Below are 20,295 nucleotides of genomic sequence, written 5' to 3'. Positions count from 1 at the left end.
TGCAGTCTCACAGGTCCTTCTAGGCTTTACTGTTACAGACTGTTACTGGCAAGGAAAGGGAGAATTGTCTGAACTCATTACATCAATCATTATAAAATTTGTGTTGAAGAACAATGTTTCAGAACTCTGAGGGACCTTGGCTAGATAGCTATGATTTCCCTGTGGTATGAAGGAACACTTGTTTATGCTTTGATTTGTGACTTCTCACAATAAGCGAAAAAGTGACAGGTGAAAGTTGTGATCAGCTAGTCACAAATCTGCTTTAGGTCTGAAATTTGAAGTTCTAGTGCATCAGACAATGAACAGTTCCTCAATGAACAAGGCAGGAGACAGGCTTCCCTCGCACAAGTATTATGTTCCTGCCCCACCTCAAGAGGCTTACAAATAAAAATTAAATGAAATCTGTTGCAGTATGAGAAAGCAGCAGATAACCTGTAATAAAGGCCACAAAAAAGTTTGTAAGTTAAAGGGAGAGGAATTACCCTAGGTAGTACAAAAATCACACATAAGGAAACGAGAACATTAGCATAACCTAAGAACACGAACCAACCTTAAGTAAACTAGGGTGGAGATGCAACTCATTCTCACCTTTCTGCAAGGTTATGTTACCATTTAGATAACCTGTCCTATGAGTTGACTTTAAGATCTGTTGGAGGTGCAGAGACCTGTCAAAGGAAGTAGCCTGGTTCTAGCAGCAGTCTCACACTAAACATCTGTATACTTTGCTTCAACACAAGCCATTAGCTGTACTAGATAGCTGCTTCTGCCCTTTCTTTCTCATTCTGCTGTCTGTTCCAACATGGGCAGCTTTCATCAATCCCATCCATTTGCCATGACAGTACTTTTTTGCTTCTCATTTTGAAGGACATCTGCAACTTTAGATACATACTACGCAGCATGCCCTGTCACTCTACAGAACTCTTAAAAATTGCTAACAGGACCCCCTAATGCTTGTGGTATGTTAGTATTTGAAATGAATCAGTGAATTGCAATGCAAGCCATAAGCACCTACCTTGCCTACATATTGAATGATGGATACCAAAGTTTACACAAGGTACAAATATTGTGCATTGTTGTCTTTTTTTTTTTTGTACCCACCATCTACATCTGCTTGTCATAGGACTTGTTTCTTTCAAGTACTCCACAGTCTCCCTCTCAGCCCAAATCCTGACCTCAAAAATAATTCTCATACTGTCATATTTACTATAGCATGTAACTCCTCCCATCTTTACTAGCCCCTTTTGTGATTAGTGTACAGTTGTACAGCAGCTCCCAGGCAAAGTAATACACTTCTATTAAGTTTTATTTAAGTTTATTAAACCTACTTTTCAGGCAGAGGCTTGGTAACCATGATGTTACATGAAAAGAGGACAGATGGGGAAACACAGATGCTTAGGCATAAGAAAGACTACAATGGTTCTCATCCTTAACTGTTTTAGCAATCTCATTTTAGTCATATCTGTAGTATTCTAGTCATGGAAACTTAATCTCCTGGTTTGTTTAAACCTTAACCTCTGCCAAAATAATTATTAAAGGAAGCTTTCAGTAGTAATGCAGTAGTTTTACAACAATTTCATATCACTAGCTTAGTAGTTCCCAGTGCAAGCAATCTTTGTCCTTAAAGCTTTTTGCTCTTGGCTTAATCTTAAGAGGAATTTATTTTCTTCACAGATCTTTTTATTCATTCACTAGAAATAACAGAAGTAGCAGCTCACCCTGTATTTAGCTGTTAGGTGACCAAAGCTTACAACAGTTCTGTTGCTGTATATGCAGGACTGCAAGAATGAATGACACTTAGGAATGTACTAAAGGTAAAAAGGTAACACTTTTAAGTGATTTTAAGCAGGAGCAGCATATCTATGGAGTAAAGTCGTCCTAGAAAGGTTCAAGAAAGAATACAATACAGAAAAAGTGTATTAAGAGCAACAAGCAGGATTTGTTCTGTAAGCTTTACTTCCATACAATTACACCTGGTACAGACTAAAGAGATACGTTAAGAGAAAACTTTTGCTGTTACTGTACTCTCAAGAAAGGCTTTTTTATTGGAACAAAAATCCTTACTGTACAGAAAACAAGAGTCTGTGTAGCTTAATGAACAACATGGCCTGTTCCCATAGGCCACAGACTTCCTTTTGAAGTCCACAATGTGAGTATGTGCATGCTGGTTAGCAGTCAAATTACACATTTGAAGCAATAGTACACTATCAAGTTTGCTATTACAAGGACAGTGGGTATTCCAAGAGCCGACACCAACAACTCATATTCTACCACTTAACTGTAATGGAGAACTTCAAATACACCTTCTGTGGTGTCATCTGCATCACTGCAGAAAGACTGTCCATTAAATATAGAATTTGCTTCTGTTCATCACTGTATAATGAGTACAGTAATATAAAACACATCGTCTTAAATGTGTACATCTGTGTAAGTCCATATTCAAAAAATAACACTAGCTGTATGTATTTACTTGTATTAGGGCTGAAAGCTGTCACAATATAACATAAGTCAAAAGCTTCCTGAGTTTTCTACGTATTGCCAATCCTTAGTTTCACAGTGCAGAGATTACTAGTAAACACATTCATAGCTCATATTAACAGGAACAAGAAGTTTGGAACTTTAAGGCTGTTTACAAAAAGTTTTCCTACAAAGTCGTCATAATATGAATCTGTTCAAGTGCTATTAAAGCTGACTGAATAAAGTGTATCTTCTTCATAACTAAAAATGATTATACTTCAGTTACTCTTGATTTTTCACCTTATTGATCAGAAACATGCTAGAGTGGGATTTAAGGCAAATACATGTATTAACTTAAAAAAATCATCAGTCTCTTGCATTAAGCTGCTGGGCAAATTAGTACAGCATTAGAACAGAAAATGAAAAAGGATATTAAATATGTAGGAAATTTATTTCCTACTTAAAAATCTATACAAGTTATAGCAACATTAGGCAATTAAGAGAAAACCCAAAGGTAATTTATATTAACTTACAATAAACATATTAGAGATGAAGTACCACTCACAGCAAAAGGAATGTAGTGAGACTGAAGTTTAATATCTAGCATAGTTAGGAAACTTGACTTCTAGTGAAACAACAACGGAATGCCGATTTCATAAAAATATACACATATAAAAGTATCTTTGTGCATGAATTCCAGAACAGTTTCTCCAAAGTAGTGCTTCTAGAACTTTCAAGTTTTAATTATATTCAAAGTATTTATCACTTGAATAAAGTTGGCAAATTATGGTTTTACTTGACACCTTCCTAAACAGAAGGTGTCACTAATTCAATAATGGGTCACTCATGAATGGAAATTTTTCTTTTGCTCCCCCAAGAAAGCAGCAGAATATTACAATTTTAACATAGAGTGGAACCCGTTTGTTATTTTACCTACTACACCTTCCCCATCCTTCCATAGAGCAAGCTAGTCAAAAGAAATTTGGCCAAAAAAATGATTTAAGTCAGCAACAAGATGAGCTGGGTTTCGGTTTCCGATGAAGGTTTACTGTATCCGTTTGAATAAAGTGATCTGATCTATCTTCAGACGCTAGAACTCTTCTGACGGCTTCTTCAAAGGCTGCTGCAACATTAGTAGCATCTTTCGCACTGGTTTCAAAATAGGGATGGTTGCCATTATTTCTGCACCAGTCTTGGGCTTCCTCTGTTGACACTTGCCTTTCATCGATATCAATTTTGTTACCCAGTATCACAAATGGAAAACTTTCAGGCTCCTTGACATCTGCATAATAAATGAATTCTTTCTTCCAGTTGCTTAAGTTTTGGAAGCTCTGAGAGTCATCCACGCTGAAGGTTAGAAGGCAACAGTCAGAACCTCTATAGAAAGGAGTCCGCAAGCTCCTAAAACGTTCCTGACCTGCTGTGTCCCATATCTGCATTGTAACAAAATGTCCATCGACTTCCAACTCTTTATTTAAGAATTCCACACCTATTGTATGAAACAGCTGTGCATCAAACTTGTTGGTGACATATCGGTTCATAAGGGAACTCTTCCCAACTCCACCATCTCCTAGCAGTATTACTTTAAGGAGTGATGATTTTGCTGCCATTGTTACAGGAATATATTCTCCTTGTTTCCTAGACCTGTAAAGATTAAGAAAACCATTAAAAAGGAAAGAGTTACAAGCAGAAAATTTTACTCACATGAATATCTAGAAAGCATGAAAGTCCACCAATATCAAGTTTAATGTACAAAAGCAGGAGGACTATGCTATACAGGTGTAGATACTCATAGTAAAAACACACACTTAAGAACACCATGTGTTTAAGAGGTATCTCTTCCACTGACTGCCGTCTGCATGTCAGTCACAGGCAGTTCACTTCACCAATTACTGGTCTGTCATTTCAAACACCCAGAACTCCCAAACCCTTCAACGTGCACAAGGGGTACTGCATCACATTCAGCAAGTGCAACGATTCATTTATGTTCACTGAAAAAGATCCATGAAGAAAGCATGAAAGAAAATTTTATGAGCATGAGAGAAAAGTTTGTAATGCATGTGCCTTAAACTAATCACTTAAGTGACATATTTCATTAGCAAAGTAATTTTTAACACACAAAAGTGAAGAGAAAGATTTAGGAATAAAGCAGGACACTATCTCTTTTTCGGGAATAACTGCTGCACTTCACCCAAAATTGCAACCAGACACGGAATTTTAAATCAACTCCCAAGGAACACAGTCACCTATAGAACAAATACAGATGCTGTGATTTTATTTTAAAAGTCAGGTGACGAGGTACATGTACATAAACATTCAGCATTTTATAGTTCAATCATTGAGGAACAGCCAGGAGTAAAGGAATACTATTACAACTACTGCAGAAGCAAATCCACTGTTGCTACTTTAAATGGTACTCATGTTGCCAAGCACTGAGGCCAAGACTACACTGACAGTTTGTTAATTTTGTTACATTTATTACTGTCAAACATCTTAAAAAAAAAATAAAAACAAAACACAAACCAACAACAACCAAACCAAGAAAAAAAAAAAAAACACAAAAAAAAACCAAAAACCATTACCATTAAAAAAATCCTTTAAGAATAAAGTAACTTCCTCACTAGTGTTTTGTACCAGCTCAAGCTTGGTCATTATTACAGCAGTATCATCTAATAAGAAAGTAAAAAGTGTAAAAAAAGTGTTTTAATTGCTTGGGGGTACAGTTTCAGTTTTAAGAGCCCAAAGTTATGTTTCTGTATGAGAACTGCTGTTCCTATACCTGCCCAGTACTGAAAGATCTCAATTCAGCCAGAACAGGCTTCTCTGAAAATAGCATCTATTTAAAATGGAAATGGGTCATAAGTTGCCTAGTCCATCCCCTTCTCTGAAGGAAGGAATGCAGTCTTGCTAGTTGTAATTAGCATTACTGGCATATACATCACCCACAGAGTATGGCTGTGGAATTAATACCTGATATAAGCTGGCATGAGAGTCATATGACGCTGTGCTGCTTTAGAATCAAGGCCAAGATAAGGAACAAGAAATTTCAAGAATTTTTTCATCTCTAGCTTTGCATCTTTGAATGTTTATTTGTTAGACACAACCTACAGTAAGAACAAATTCTTTATAGTCTGAGAAGAGCTGAAGCCTCAACACAAAGGCATTTCAAAATATAAGGAACAGTGGCTGCTTCCATTGAAAATTTGTTCAAAGCAAGTATTTTTATTTATTCAGATTGTGCAATTAAAAGCAATATTTATAACTCCTTAATTTTGTACAGGCTTGTATTACAATGATGTTAAAACTGCTTAACAGCTACAAGTGGATTGTTCATGTAGGGATAGGACAAGTAGCAGAGGGGTGGCTTTAAACTGAAAGAGGGCAGATTTAGATTAGATATAAGGAAGAAGTTCTTTACTGTGAGGGTGGTGAAACAATGGAACAGGTTTCCCAGAGAAGCTGTGGCTGCCCCATCCCTGGAAGTGTTCAAGGCCAGGTGGGACAGGGCTTTGAGCAACCTGGTCTGGGTTGCTCTGTCACAGGCGCAGTGGAACTAGATGAGCTTTAAGGTTCCTTCCAATCCAAACCATTCTAGCATTCTTTCACAGACTACGGGATAATTGCTGTGGCTCAGGATATGAATACATGCATTTTTATATATGTGAAAAGCCTTCTTAGAGTCACTGGACTACATGCATATGAGTTCCAGGTTCATGCTGTTTAAAATGGCCCAGCATCTTCATTTATCTCCCTAATTCCCACTACTGGTTAACAAGTAAGTTATCTGAGCTAAGCCATTAGATAGGGACATATCCTTGATAAATAATGCATTCATGAGAACAGAGGGTACTGAGTGTCTTCCTATTCTTTCCACTTCAATACAGGGAACAAATTACAATTACTTTTTTTCTTCTCTCCTGTCCCAGTGAAATCATAAGTTCCCTAAAAGACATACTGTGAATAAATGAATGACTGACTTGGTTCTGACTGGTACTATGTACTTCTTTCTTTAGCTTCTACAGTTTGAAGAACTGCAGTTATTATGAGATTTTCCATGAAGTCACATTTTAAACAAAATAAAAGGAAAGTCTCTTAACAGTATCTAGTACTTTTATGCATCCAGAACCCAAGAATTTAATTTGCACAACTTCAACTACGTGAGCCATTGCAGTGAGGTCTAGGAGACTGATGACCATAAAAACACTTTTACTGAGCAGGCAATCACAGACCAGCCACAAACATCAAGTGTCTTTTCAGCTAGAGCCAAAATGGTCCTTCTACCCAGAAACTATAAAAACAGTCTTCCCAGGACTGATAAGCAAGTATCTCAATGTGATGCTACAGGCAACACCAGTTTTCAGGACATTCAGCCTCCACAGTAGCAGCTGTCATGCATAGCTGGCAGCTTACATTTTTATGAAGGTTTTAATAAAAAAAGTAAATAGGACATACCTTCAGTCATTTAAAAGCATGTTTAGAGGTGTTAAGACCCATTTTTGTTTGGAAACAGCAAAGACTATAGGATTTTTGACTACATAAGGGACTTCTCCGCAGCCCCACTGAATATGTGATTTAGATTATCTGCCAAGCCAGGGCAACAGCTGTCAGCACAGTAGGCTGCTGCATTTTATCTACTACACATCTTTAAATAAGTTTATTTAAAGGAATTTATCATTTTTTAAACAAAATGATAAAATCCTTAAGACACTGGGAGAAGTAATGTTATTTCCCCTATTATGTACTTTGAACTTATCTGTATGCTTTTTGTTAATACTCTTGAAGGAGCAGTCACCATCTGATACTGTGTTTCTTAAGATTTACTGCCATAATTGTTCCTTTTATATCATCATTCAATAGCCAAAAACAAAACAAAAACTTCATTCCCAATGTGCATGTGATTATTTTAATCATCAGGAACTGCAAGACACCACAGAATTTTACAGCTCTGGTGTCCTCAACATAAAAAGGACATGGAACTCTTGGAACAAGTCCAGAGGAGGGCCATGAGGACAATCAAGGGATTGGAGCACCTCCCATATGAAGACAGGCTGAGAAAACTGGGGCTGTTCAGCCTGAAGAAGAGAAGGCTGCAGGGAGACCTCATAGCAGCCTTCCAGTATCTGAAGGAGGCCTACAAGAATGCTGGGGAGGAACTCTTCATTAGGGACTGTAGCGATAGGACAGGGGGTAACAGGTTAAAACTTAAACAGGGGAAGTTTAGATTGGATATAAGGAGGAAGTTCTTTACTGTAAGGGTGGTGAGGCACTGGAATGGGTTGCCCAAGGAAGCTGTGAATGCTCCATCCCTGGCAGTGTTCAAGCCCAGGCTGAACAGAGCCTTGGGTGACACGGTTTAGTGTGAGGTGTCTCTGCCCATGGCAGGGGGGTTGGAACTTGATGATCTTAAGGTCCTTTCCAAGCCTAACTATTCTGATTCTATGATTTTAATTACAGGAAACAATTTGTTCCAGTTATTTCTTACTGTGCTGCACAATTAGTTTAATGTAAAAGTAGTCTCAACCTAGTACACAGAGAAGTATGCAAAGAGAAGATTTTCCCCTCATGTTCCTTTATCATTTCAATATTGAAAGAAAGAGCAAATAAACAAAAAGCAGCCTCATTCTGGTCCATTTTGATAACAATTTCTGAATTGCCTCCACTGACTTACAGGGACTCAAGCTCTTAGACCATCAATTATTATTAACTGTTCCAGTTAAAAGCAGGGAAATGTTTCTACTAAATACCATTTTTAATACAATCATATACTATAATACAAACGTAATTGAACTGTTGTCTCTCAGAATCTCCCTTTTAAGCAGTGAACTGAATTACACTCCTATTCACAATCTTCTTTGCTAAGCCATCTTTTGCTAAACCACAAGTATCAGATATTAATAGTTTTAAAACACACACCAACACTCCAAGTATTCTGTCTGACAAAAACACTTGCCTTTCAATAACAATATAAATTTACTCTGTCATTTGTAATTCTTTTTCTTCACACTAACAAAACATTTGACAACAATTACCAGGCCAGCTTGGGAGAAAAAAAAAAGTTTCCCACGGTTTGTTAGCTGCAGGGGCTCATCAAAAACATGATATAAGTTGCTTCTCTGCAAAATGTCTGAAAAAAAGCCCCAAGAACTATCAGAGTGCAGCACAAGGGGCAGAATACAGAACTACATAAAGCAGTTTTCAACACTACGCTTACTGTTTGAGGAGCATTTACATTTCTCAGCCCTCAGTCACTAGAGTAGTTACACTGATCTAATAGCACAAGAACACTTTCTTTAGTATTATGAGGCCACAAGCTTGTCTGACCTTGGAAGATTTTTGTTCTCAATTCAAACAGAAACACACAGATATGAAGTCAAGATGCTGCAAACTTTGTCATATTTAATGCGTTACAAGCTCAGACATTGGTCAGCCTCCAAACTGACCTTTGCTTCCACAGGGTACTGACATAAGAGCCATGTTTCTGCAACAGCCCTTTACTGATGGCCACTTTTCAGCCGCCTACTTCTGTGGAAGCCTGGAAGCCCTTCAATAATGCTGCTCGACCTACTGAGATCCTAATCATCTTGCAAGCCTGCCTTCCTTTATATACGACTTCACTACTGCACTGTAAAGATAGTTTGTGTTTTCTGTTGGATAGGTCTTCAATAATTTGATGACAGGTTATCTGAAAATTGACTCTAGTTGTAAGCAGCCTCAACACACTTCATCTAACACCAGAATATCATGAGAGTTTTTCACAGTAATTTGTAATATGAACACAAGCCAAACTGAACTGACATACAGCTGTTGCCACTCATTTGTATACTGAAAAGTTGTATTTGTTTTTTTTTTTTATAAGGTTATTTTTAACTCCTATGTAGTTCAGGATTCTAGTTCAAACAGTTGCCTGGCACAACTCAGGACTATGAAAGCAGCAGCCAAAGGAAGGAATCCTTAGGTCCACATAACTCCTGGATCATGAAATCATCCCAGTACTTACTGCCAAGATCATTTTTTTTTAACTAGCCACAAATTCAATAAGCAAATCCTGTCAGGAGAAATACCTAAATTTATATCTCTCCTAGTTTAGTCTTGCAGGGACCTGGTCTTCTTTTACCATCTTGTTCCCCACATTCAAGTAGAATAATCAAATTCTTACCCTGATTTAATCAGAGTTGACATTGCTCAGCAGCTCACAGTTGAGTGACAACTTAAGTAGTCTGTTACTTTCAGCCAACTTCAAATCACTCTTAGGCGCTGCTGCTCTTGGTGTAACATTTTTAATAATGAGTTAACTAACACCTTGCAACCTACTTGTCTGTTACAATTTCTACTCTTTCAGTAACTTATCAAGCAATTATTTCTGCTCATATGTGCTCATATTTTTCCTTTGCATTAACTTCTCTTTCCCTCCAGGGGAACCTGAGCAATACCAGCCTCTTGGTCAAGCTACACTGTACGTTCATATTTTTCTCAATGTAACAATGCGACCAAAGACAATCCCTAAGGCAGTTAAGTGGGCTACAATGTACCAGGCCAACATAATGTCTGCTCCATAGAGAATGAAAACAAAAACAAGACACTGAAGTACAGCATTAAAAAACGTTGATTAATTCTTACAAGCTTCTCCCCCCTACCCCCCCGGGAAATGTTTATTCATTGTGAAACATTTATGTAAAGTTCCAATCCTAAGGAGCTAAAAGATCTGCTTCTCACAATTTATTACTACATTACACAGAATAAAATACAACTTGAATGCTAAATACCTTGTGTGACCCTCTGCAATTTGTTTTTTCCCCCCCCCCATATATTTTCAATTCAAAGAAACTGATCGCTTGTTTGTGCACTCAAAACAGGGACTGCTAGGGGATTTTTCTTACTACACACTCCCTATTTTTAGCTTAACAGAAAAGCCTTTACTAAAGACAACCAACAGAGCTCCAATCAACCTGAAAGACAGCAGAGAAAAATAACAGTTCATTATTAGTTTCATGTTTAACCTGAAACACAAATGTAGCTGTACCATCCTTTGGTCAGGTTTCTCTAGAAGCAAAAATCCAAGGAAAAAAGTTAACTTTGGGTACATCTGAGAAACAACTCTTGCTCCAGTCTGCCACTGCAGCTTGCTACCTCTATAAGCTACTAACATGTCACACAAATATCCCCCGCAAGAGACAGCCACACACTACCACCCTTGCTCTAAGAAAAAGCAAGCACCAACAACTTCAGTGTTGTACAACACTTTAAAGGCAAATAGAAACCACATGCTTATTTAGTAAAGCTGTAAATTATGCTGGACAAGAAGGAAAACAACATACAGGGCAGCAGACTGCATGACAGCTATTTGCAGACAAATATTTTAATTCCAAAACAAAATTTAGCCAAGGAGTTCCCTACTTGGCTATCCAACTTAGTAAAATTAACTGCTCCCCATGTATCTAATTACATGTAAACCTTCTAGGAGGGCTATTAGTATAGAATTTTAAAACTAGCTCTCTTGCAGTATTCTGTTATCCAATTATTTTGCACAAGTTACGTTTAACATGGAATAAATACACACTGAAAACTGCCCATTACCCACTCAAACCTAAGCGATTCAACTATCTCATCCTAACCCTTCTGGTCCTTCAGCCATCCCCACATAATTTTTGCATAGCCACCTGCCAGGATTAGAACAGCAACCGGCCGTTGCAGAGGAGAGCTGAATAGCGTCACTGGTTCGAAAAAGACAAACTAGAAACTCATTGCTCAGGGTCCCCTTGGAAAAACAAGTCCTTCTTCAGCAGACGGCAAGAAGAAGGGGCGGCAAAGGTATCGGCTCGGGTTTTTTTCAGTTCGGAAGGTGCTGAGGAGACAGATACTAAACCAAGATTCACCCTCGCAGATCAAACCTTTACGTGCGCTGAGGAAGCGCGGCGGAGCCGGACACTGACAGCGCGCCGCTGGGAATGGCTCGGCAGGAGCCGCCTCCCCGCTGAGCTCCCGCCTGCCCCGGAGTCACGGGATTCCCAATCACGCCACGCTCCCCCGCTGCCCGCACCGGCGCCAAGCACCGGCGGGGCCTTCTCCCAGCTCTGCCCCGGCCAGGGCCGCTCCGCAGAGGGGTGACTGGGGGATGAGGGACGGCCGGGGCTCCCCTCCTGCTCCCCGGAGGCTGCAGCTGGCGGAGCTCGGTGAGCGGAGAAGGGAGCGCTGGGAGTCTGGAAATAAGGAAACCCCGGTCAGCTCCGGACCGCTGCCCCCCACCGCTACCTCAGGAAGTGGGAGCTCGACCCCCTCACCTCGCAGCGGCGGGCGAGGGGAAAGTCCCCGGCGCGGGCCGCCTCTCCCGAGACACCGGCCCTAGACCCAGCGGCTACTGCCCACCCGCCGAGGAGAAAGGGTGGGACGTGAGTCGGAGAAACCGATACCTGCCCGCGAGAAGAAGACTACCGCCAGTCCCAAACCCAGACTCCGCCACCAGGCACTGGTGAAGGAAGAAACAACATGGCGGAGCAGGGAGAGGCGGGAGGGATGGGATCACGTGAGCGCTTGGCCCCGCCTCCCGGCGGAGCCGCTGTGCGCCCGGGCTCCTGCGCGGAGGTGCTGCTGGATCTGAGGGTCCGATGAGACGCGGAGCTGTGGGCAAGGCCAGGCTTGGGTCTGGTGGGGCCGGTAACGGGAGCAGTGCTCCCCGGCACCGGCTGTCAGTGGAAAGGCTGTGACTACCTCTCACTGCCCGCCAGTCTGCAACTTCTGGCTTTACACTAGGAGACGGCAGATTTAGATATAAGGAAGCTCTTCGCTATGAGGGTCGTGAGGCACGGGCACTGGTTGTCCAGGGAAACTGTGGATGCCGCATCTCTGGCAGTGTTCAAGGCTAGGCTGGACGGGGCTTTGAGCAACCTCGTCTAGTGGAGTGTCCCTGGCCATGGCAGGGGGTTGGAACTAGGTGAGCTTTAGGTTCTTCCAACCCAAACTATTCTGTGATTCTATGATTTAAAAGAAGCAGTGCTGTTCCACTGCAAAAGGACAATACTTTTATTTGTATTTGTAATAATGCTCTGAATTACTCCACTTTAAAACACCTTTACATAGCTGTGTGCAGGTCAGAGTTATTTATTAAAAGCAGTAGTCTCACTGTGCTCCACATCACATGCTCCACGTTACATGCTCCCAATGTAAACAAACTCCTGACTGTAAGGCAACTTCACATGCCACTGAAGAAACTAACCAAAGCCCAAAGTGCACTATTTAAAAAGAGTAGTCAGACACTATATATATATATATATATATATATATATATGTATGTTTGGGTTTTTTTTTCCTGTAGGAATTCAGGATAATGTCAACTTGACTGTTTAAACAAGATCACAGGAAAAAAAGGTGTGAAGCAGCTGGTATAAAGACTTTTTTTGTGCTTTTACAAACCATCATGAGGACGGGGCAAAATGTAATTAAAATGAAAAAAGCATAAATTGTTATGTGTATTTAGAGAGGTTCCCACATCATCAAGAGGGATAGGCAATGACAGGTGTCCAAAAAGAGCACTGGAAATACACCCATGTGCTCTAGCAGTCATCACATGCCTCTGATCAGAAGGGAGATGCAATCAGACTGGAATTGCTACTTGCAGAGTCATCTTGTTTTGGATCAGATTTACAATACGTCCCAACAAAAGGAAAACAAGATCTCAGTATCATCAAAAGGAAATGCCTCCTACTGACAGGAGGAGTATTAAAAGGCAGGCCATGCTAAAGGTACATCTGATGATACTAGTCCCATTCTTATTTAATAAAGCTGGACTTTGAAATTTTTGAGTACTTTTTCCCCTGGGATCTGCTTTCATACAATGCTAAAGTAAAATACAAGTAAGTGCTGGAGGAGCAGAAAAATGGTCTTCGAGTTATTGCATTATTTTGTGATTTAAAATGATTAAAAAGAAAACAACACAAAAAACACCCATTCCCCCCCCCCAAAAAAAAAAAAAAAAAGTCAACTGCATTTAGAAGTGGAGGAGATAATTACTGTTTTGCACTTGATATCTTGTGGGATGAAGCTACCGTATTTCTTGAGACAACACTGGTTCTCAGACATTTGGATACACTTAAGGGAGATAAATCGTAGAATCATAGAATAGTTTGGGTTGGAAGGGATCTTTATGGGTCATGTAGTCAAATACCCCTGCAATGAGCAGAGACACCTTAAACTAGATCAGGTTGCTCAGAGCTCTGTCCAGCCTGACCTTGAATGTTTCCAGGGATGGGGCAGACACCTATCACAACAGGCCCTGCTAAAAAGTTTGTCCGTGTCTTTCTGATAAGACCCCTTTAGGTACTGGAAGGCTGCTCTAATGTCTCCCTGGAGCTTTCTCCAGGCTAAACAACTCCATCTCTCAGCCTGTCTCCATATACTGAAAGGTGCTCCAACCCTCTGATCATCTTCATGGCCCTCCTCTGGACTTGCTCCAACAGTTCTGTGTCCTTTTTTTGTTGAGGACACCAGAACTGTACACAATACTCCAAATGGAGTTTCATGAGAGCAAAGTAGAGGGAGGGACAGGATCACCACCTTACCTGCTGGTCACGCTTCTTTTGATTCAGCCCAGGATACGGTTGGCTTTCCGGACTGCAAGTATACACTGCCAGCTCACGTCCAGCTTTTCATCCACCAGTACCCCCAAGTCTTTCTTTGCAGGGCTGCTCTGAATCACTTCATCCACCAGCCTGCAGTGATACTGGGGGTTGCCCCAGTGCAGATGCAGGACCTTGCACCTGGCCTTGTTGAACAACATGAGGTTCACATGGGCCCACTTTTCAAGCTTGGCCAGGTCTCTCATATTCTTAAAAATCTAGTTAGAAACAAAATTCTTAAACTTTTGATATAAGATGTATTTTTATTTCTTTTATATGGGAACATAAAGGAAAACAGAAAAGAACCATAATGTAACCATGGCCTATTATGCTTATGATGTTATAGGCATAACTGAGTATTAATAGATTTAGTTCTACAGTTAAAACACACACATGCATGCCTGAGGATCAGGAACTAAAGGTCCTTTTCCCTTGTGTCCACCCTGTTACTATTACTCATGTGTGTAACAAAGCCAATAGTTGCTGTAGAACAATCGAAAACTCTAGAACAAATAATGCCGCCGATGAAGCTGGTCATATGAAGTAAACCTGCCTGTTCTTAGGTACATACAGAAGATGTGGTTTGAAACATGTGCACCAAAATCACTCCCATTTTAAATTCTGCAGCCAGTGTAGGGTCCTGACAGTGGGCCCACCACCCCTTATGCTCCCTCATGTGCATGGTCATCTGAAAGCATACTCTGCACCTTAAGGATTTTATTCACAGAGCTGTATTCAGGAAGAGGTCTTTATGTCATGTGCTAGCAAACAGCACAAACAGCATCCCAATAACAAATAAAGGGCAATTTTGTGTGTGTGTGTATGAGAAAGTTCTGTATCAGCAAAGCTCTCGTGTTACAGAGCTTGTCAATAATGCTTTTTACCATCTGTAGTTGGCAAGGAGACTGTTCCATCCTGGCAAGTGATGACATGGCCTCAGTAAAACATGACTTTGTCACCTCCTGGCTGAATTACAGCAGTACAAAATAGGGGGATATGAAGTCACTTGCCTTTATGCCTCTGTTAATACCAGAATGCAGCAACCCAGCCCCTAAGCAATCCAAGAAATTATCAAAGTGCTCTTGTTTCTTTCCTTATCTTCCAGGCACTCAGTGAACTGGGCCATTACACCCTGAAGATTCCCTGAAGGACTGTAATTCAACATACTTGCTCTTTAACCACAGCCTGTTACCAGGTAACTTTTCTTCCTGTCAGAAAAAGCTGGTTTTATTTTTGTTTGTTTAAAGAGCTGCATTTCTTGGCTTTAGTAACAGATGTACATAGCACAGCAGACTGAAAGGAACACACTTTAAATAAACAATAAACAGCACAAATTTTCTTCGGGTTTGGAAAGGAAAAAAGAGTTATAAACAACAAATGGCAGCCGTAGTACCTCCCTGAAAAGTGCTATAGTGAGAGAGTTAAGAGTGAGATACAAAAGGCACTCAATAGAAGAGAACGAAATGGATCTGGCAGTGGATCTCCAGGAACCATGATGTTAAAGCACCAACACTGATTCTAATTAGCAGAGCTCTTCTTAATAATATATTTATTCTTACATTGAAAGCTGTGTGAAATTAGTTGTTAATTTAGCTCTCATATTTTCAAGACATGTAGTGCAAGTCCTGCAGCCCCAGGCTGCTTGAGCTTTGAGTGCAATCTACGTTTAAGAATTTATTGCTACTATTAAATCATAGGATTCAAGAAGCGGCTGAATTTGCAGCCTCTCTGGAAAACTTAGTGAAAACACATACAGAGTTCAGACTTATCTGGCTACTTTTTGGTTACTTTTATTCAGCCTAATTTGTTCTGTGTCTGTTTGGATCACTTCTAATATCATGCTTCTTTGTGGAACAGCAATATGGATATGCTAAACATCATACCAAAATTAATTGTCTCTGCTTAAAAAAGTTAAGAGGTCTTTTTCACATCCGGACAAACTGGGAAAAAAAAAAGGGGAAAAAAAAAAGGGGAAAAAAAAAGAAAAGACAATTTAACAACATATAAGAATCTCACTTTTCAAAGCTTTCCTTTTTATTCTTGTTTCTAGACTCCAGTACTCCCTGTACTACCATGATCTAGACCCTCCTGCTGGCATATACACTGTGTAGGTCCAAGTTGACTCTTTAGAGCCTTTTTGAGCCAAAGCACACAATCTTATCCAGTCAAACATTTTAAGCCTGCGCAGTTACACAGTCTGGGTAGGGACAATATAACCTATTAACATACTGCAGCCTGGGGCAGTAATTTGCTTGGTGAAATTATGAACACACCTCTTTAAATAAGAGCAATGATTTACTTGAATGACCATCTCATATTTGACACCTCATGTCTGTAGAATATCCTGACATACAGTGTCACACAATGCTACACATGACATCTGTTTTCTATTAAACCTTTCAAGTAACAAGCATTGGACACAAACACAGAAAAATGGCCAAAGTAGCAATGAACTATCTTAGGTGAAAATAACCCAAGAAGGGAACACAATGATTCATGATTTTGTATGCAGTTTCACTGTTATATGTAGAGTTGCAGGCAGCATGTTTACCGGTATGAACTAGGCATAAAGTGAAACCAAACCTGGATGAGCTTTTTCACCAGTCCTGGAATAACAAAGCTCCATTTCCTAAAGAGTTGTGTCCTCAGCACACTTAAAACAAGTTCGGTTCAGTTTCCCTGCTTCCCAACACTTTCTGCTCTTTTCTGCCAGTATTCCCAGATCTCCTTGTGCCAAACTACTATCCGGGCAAGCAGGAGTGTATTTTGTGTCTGGCTTTCAGGTAATAACTAACAACCTAGCAACTATGCCTGTGTTTAACCAGCAGCCAGCAGCTTAGGTGAGGTAACTGCTGAATAAAAGATAAGGGCTCCATCTCTGTAAATAGGAACAGAAATTCTGGATTTCGCAAGATTTACAAATACATTCTCATCTTTTAATGTATAGATTTAACTGGATTAGTTGCAAAGCCAGCTCTCGGGTTCAATTGTTATTGGGAAGGAAGGCAATGGAGGAATGCCTGCTCACAATGTATTACCATGTAAAACTACTTTAAAATGCTGAGGGCTTGCCCTAAGACTTGCCCTAAGACTTCTGACTGCTCTTGGTTTGAAATGGACAGAAGAAAGTTCAGGGACAGTTGTGAAAGTAGCATGATTACAATCCATTATTTGTCAATTTGTATTTACTGTCAGTTGTTTCTATATCATATAAACTGCAACTGCAGTTGTTACTAACTGGATTTTATTACTTCTGTATCTTAGAAGAGCCAAATGACCGTTGTGCTGCTGCGGGCAGGGCTCACATAGATCACAGTAAGGCAGGCTCGCTCAGTGATTTGAAAAAGTGTTAAGGTATCAGCTGTTCACGTTTCCTCAGCTGTTCAGTAACTGTGGATCTGTAGAAAACCCCAGTCCTGTTGGGGCATATGGCTTAGCACTATACATTTACTGATGGGCAGTTCAAAAGAAAATGAGGTTACACCAGTACCCCAGAGGAGAAGTACTTAGGAGTACTGGTGGATGAAAGATTGGATATAACCCAGCAGTGCGCACTCGCAGCCCAGAATGCCAGCTGTATCTTGGGCTGCATCAAAAGATGTGGGGCCAGCAGGTTGATGGAGGTGATTTTCCCTCTCTGCTCTGCGCTGGTGAGACCCCATCTGGAGTACTGCATTCAGCTTTGGGGTCCTCAGCGCAGGAAAGACATGGACCTGTTGGAGAAGGTCCAGAGGGGAGCCACAAAAATGATCAGAGGGCTGGGGCAACTCTTCTATGAGGAAAGGTGGAAAGAGTTGGGGTTGTTCAACCTGGAGAAAACACCATGCAGACCTTATTGCAGCATTTCAGTTCTTAAAAGGGGCATATAAGAAAGATGGGGAGAGACTTTTTCGCAGGGCCTGTTGCAACAGGATGAGGGGTAATGGTTTTCAACTAAAAGAGGTGAGATTCAGGCTGGAAGCAAGGAAGAAATTTTTTACAACTAGTGTGGTAAAATACGGGCACAGGTTGCCCAGAGCGGTGTAGATGCATCCTCCCCAGAGACATTCAAGAACAGGCTGGATGCAGCTCTGGGCAACCTGATCAAGTGAAAGAGGGGGTTGGACTATATAACCTTTGAAGATCCCTTCCAAACTAAACTATTCTATGGTTACAACATTACATCACAAGTGTAGTCAATATAATGGTTACAAATTTTACCCTTGATATATAATTTTCTGTTAAAACCACTGTCCATGACTTTAACATTTCACTTTGCCAAGACAAAACTTGGATGAGCTGTACATTACTGGAATGGCTTCAAAACCATATGCAGGCAGAAATTATTTATAACTGTCTGTTGCTCACAGCTAAAATAAAACTCTCCTGCTACACAGTGTTCCGACACTGCACAGAACTGGCATATAGCTCCCTCAATAGGACCACGACTTCCAAAACAACAGCACGCAACTTTGTGCTTACTGTGAACCAGTAACACAGATGTGTTTGCTTTCCTGGAGTTTTACTGAAAGCTAAAAATAATACTTTTCACTGAAGTACTTCCACTTAAACAGGGAGGAAGGACTACTTGTAAGCATCAATCTGAGCACCTGAGCAGGGGTGGGAAGGAAGGCTGTTACTAAACTGATTGGTTACTCAACTGAACAGTGGAGGTCTGGCATAATGCTTAAATATTTGTTTTACATCAGTGGAATTCCATTAAAACACACATTTTCACATGATAAATCACAGTAAGTCACACTGCTGAAAGTTCACACTTCACAGAATGGAAAAGATTTTTTCTCGGCTTTTTCCAGTAGAGTAGTTGTAAGCACCTCTTTGTAACATCAGGTTACACACCATTTTCACCATATACACATAAAGGCCCATCTTCTCTTTTATTTTCAATCCTGGCTGGCTTTTAGATCACCGCTAGCTATATTTTCTCATTCCATGCCCCAACTCCTTTCTCTGACATGTCATGTGGCTGGAGAGCTCCAGGGCACTGCCTCAGCCCTGAAAAGCTGACCAGCCTCAGCTGTGTGACAGCCAGATAGGTGAAGGAACTGCCCTTAATTCCTCCAGCAGACACTCACCAGGTGTCTCTGCTCAGCTGATGCATTTTAGCCTTGAACTGCAAAAAGCCTGTTAAGCATTTGTAAAAGATACCTCCATTAATGCTAAGTATGCCATTTCATTGTTTATATAAGAGTGAAACTAAACACTTTCCTCTGTGCCTAAAGCATAACTTTGGCAATTTACTGACCCATTTCACCATCTCCAACAAGGAAATTCATTATGAAGGTTATGTGTCCAGACAGTACCACTGATTTGCTGCAAGAGGCAGGCTGGCAGTGCAGATTTATTCTCCACTGCATCTTAGGTCCTTGAGTTGACACACTGATGTGCTCATAAAATCAGGACTCAATGCAAGACCCATTTCCTCTCATTTACACATTTACAGTAACTCAAAACCAGTGAAGAAATCAAAATACAGACACACAGTATGAAGAGAGTCTTCTACAGACCAACAGACAACTGTGAAAGATACCCAGGCTCGGGTGGTTCTCCCAGTTCAGAAAAGAAATATCTCCTTAACTGCTGATATGTACTCCATTTTAAGTACTCAGCTGAATTTGAAGTCATTTTATATTTTCCAGAAAAAGAATGCTTGAGGGGCTTTTTTTTTTTTTTTTTAATAAATAAATGCTCCTGGAATACAGCCAGTGTTGCCTCTGGAACAAAAACACATATAAACACTTCAGCTGTTAGAGTTCCTCATATTCATTTTTCTGGGTAATATGCACTATATAAAAACATGAATTTGGTCAGTGCAGGACAGATGTACCAGTTCAAGAGAAAATTTCCATTCAGAAAGTAATTAGTTTCATGCCTTTGTTAAACAAAGATAAATTTAATAACATACTTTTTTAAAAATAAATTATTGTCTGATCCTCCATTAATTTCTTGACAGTAACAGGACACATCACCTTACATTGCAAATCTGAACTGCAAACTGGCAAGATTGTCAGAAGTCCTATTTTCCTCCCAACAGCTGTCGAAAGCTGAAGAATTTAATTTCTGCATTTATTAGCTAGCTCCTTCTCCCTCTTTTACACTGTTATTCATTCTTTTTTTTCTCCTCTTAGACATTATCTCTTGAACTTAATAATCTAACACTTACTTGCAAAAAGTCATTTAATTAAGGAGTGAATCTATGCTGAACATTCTGTGAACTGTAATTTTGGGAACA

The 20,295-nt window shown here is 40.2% G+C and overlaps 1 protein-coding gene across 2 annotated transcripts; it reads right to left on the bottom strand.

Moving 5' to 3' along the window:
• Positions 1-1,935: 1,935 nt before the first annotated feature.
• On the bottom strand, positions 1,936-11,931 carry RAB9A (RAB9A, member RAS oncogene family). Of its 2 annotated transcripts, none has more exons than XM_061459957.1 (2): positions 11,862-11,931; positions 1,936-4,098 (listed from the first exon to the last, which is right to left on the bottom strand). In XM_061459957.1, exon 2 carries the CDS (start codon positions 4,062-4,064, stop codon positions 3,459-3,461), a length of 606 nt encoding a protein of 201 aa, XP_061315941.1. In that variant the 5' UTR covers positions 4,065-4,098; positions 11,862-11,931; the 3' UTR covers positions 1,936-3,458. The 2 variants fall into 2 exon arrangements, with proteins under 2 accessions (XP_061315941.1, XP_061315942.1); XM_061459958.1 differs by lacking the exon at positions 11,862-11,931 and adding an exon at positions 11,343-11,472.
• Positions 11,932-20,295: the final 8,364 nt, after the last annotated feature.

Source organism: Pezoporus flaviventris, unplaced genomic scaffold (assembly GCF_033815535.1).
Source record: "Pezoporus flaviventris isolate CSIRO_AGI_PZ_B2104156 unplaced genomic scaffold, CSIRO_AGI_Pfla_v1 ptg000030l, whole genome shotgun sequence".
Lineage (NCBI taxonomy): Eukaryota > Metazoa > Chordata > Aves > Psittaciformes > Psittacidae > Pezoporus > Pezoporus flaviventris.
The sequence above is the reverse complement of the archived record's forward strand: the minus strand, read 5'-3'. Positions and strand labels throughout refer to the sequence as shown.

What these genes read in the sequence shown, in the direction of transcription:
- RAB9A (XM_061459957.1), bottom strand. Translation starts at nt 4,064, where the DNA reads ATGGCAGCAAAATCATCACTCCTTAAAGTAATACTGCTAGGAGATGGT.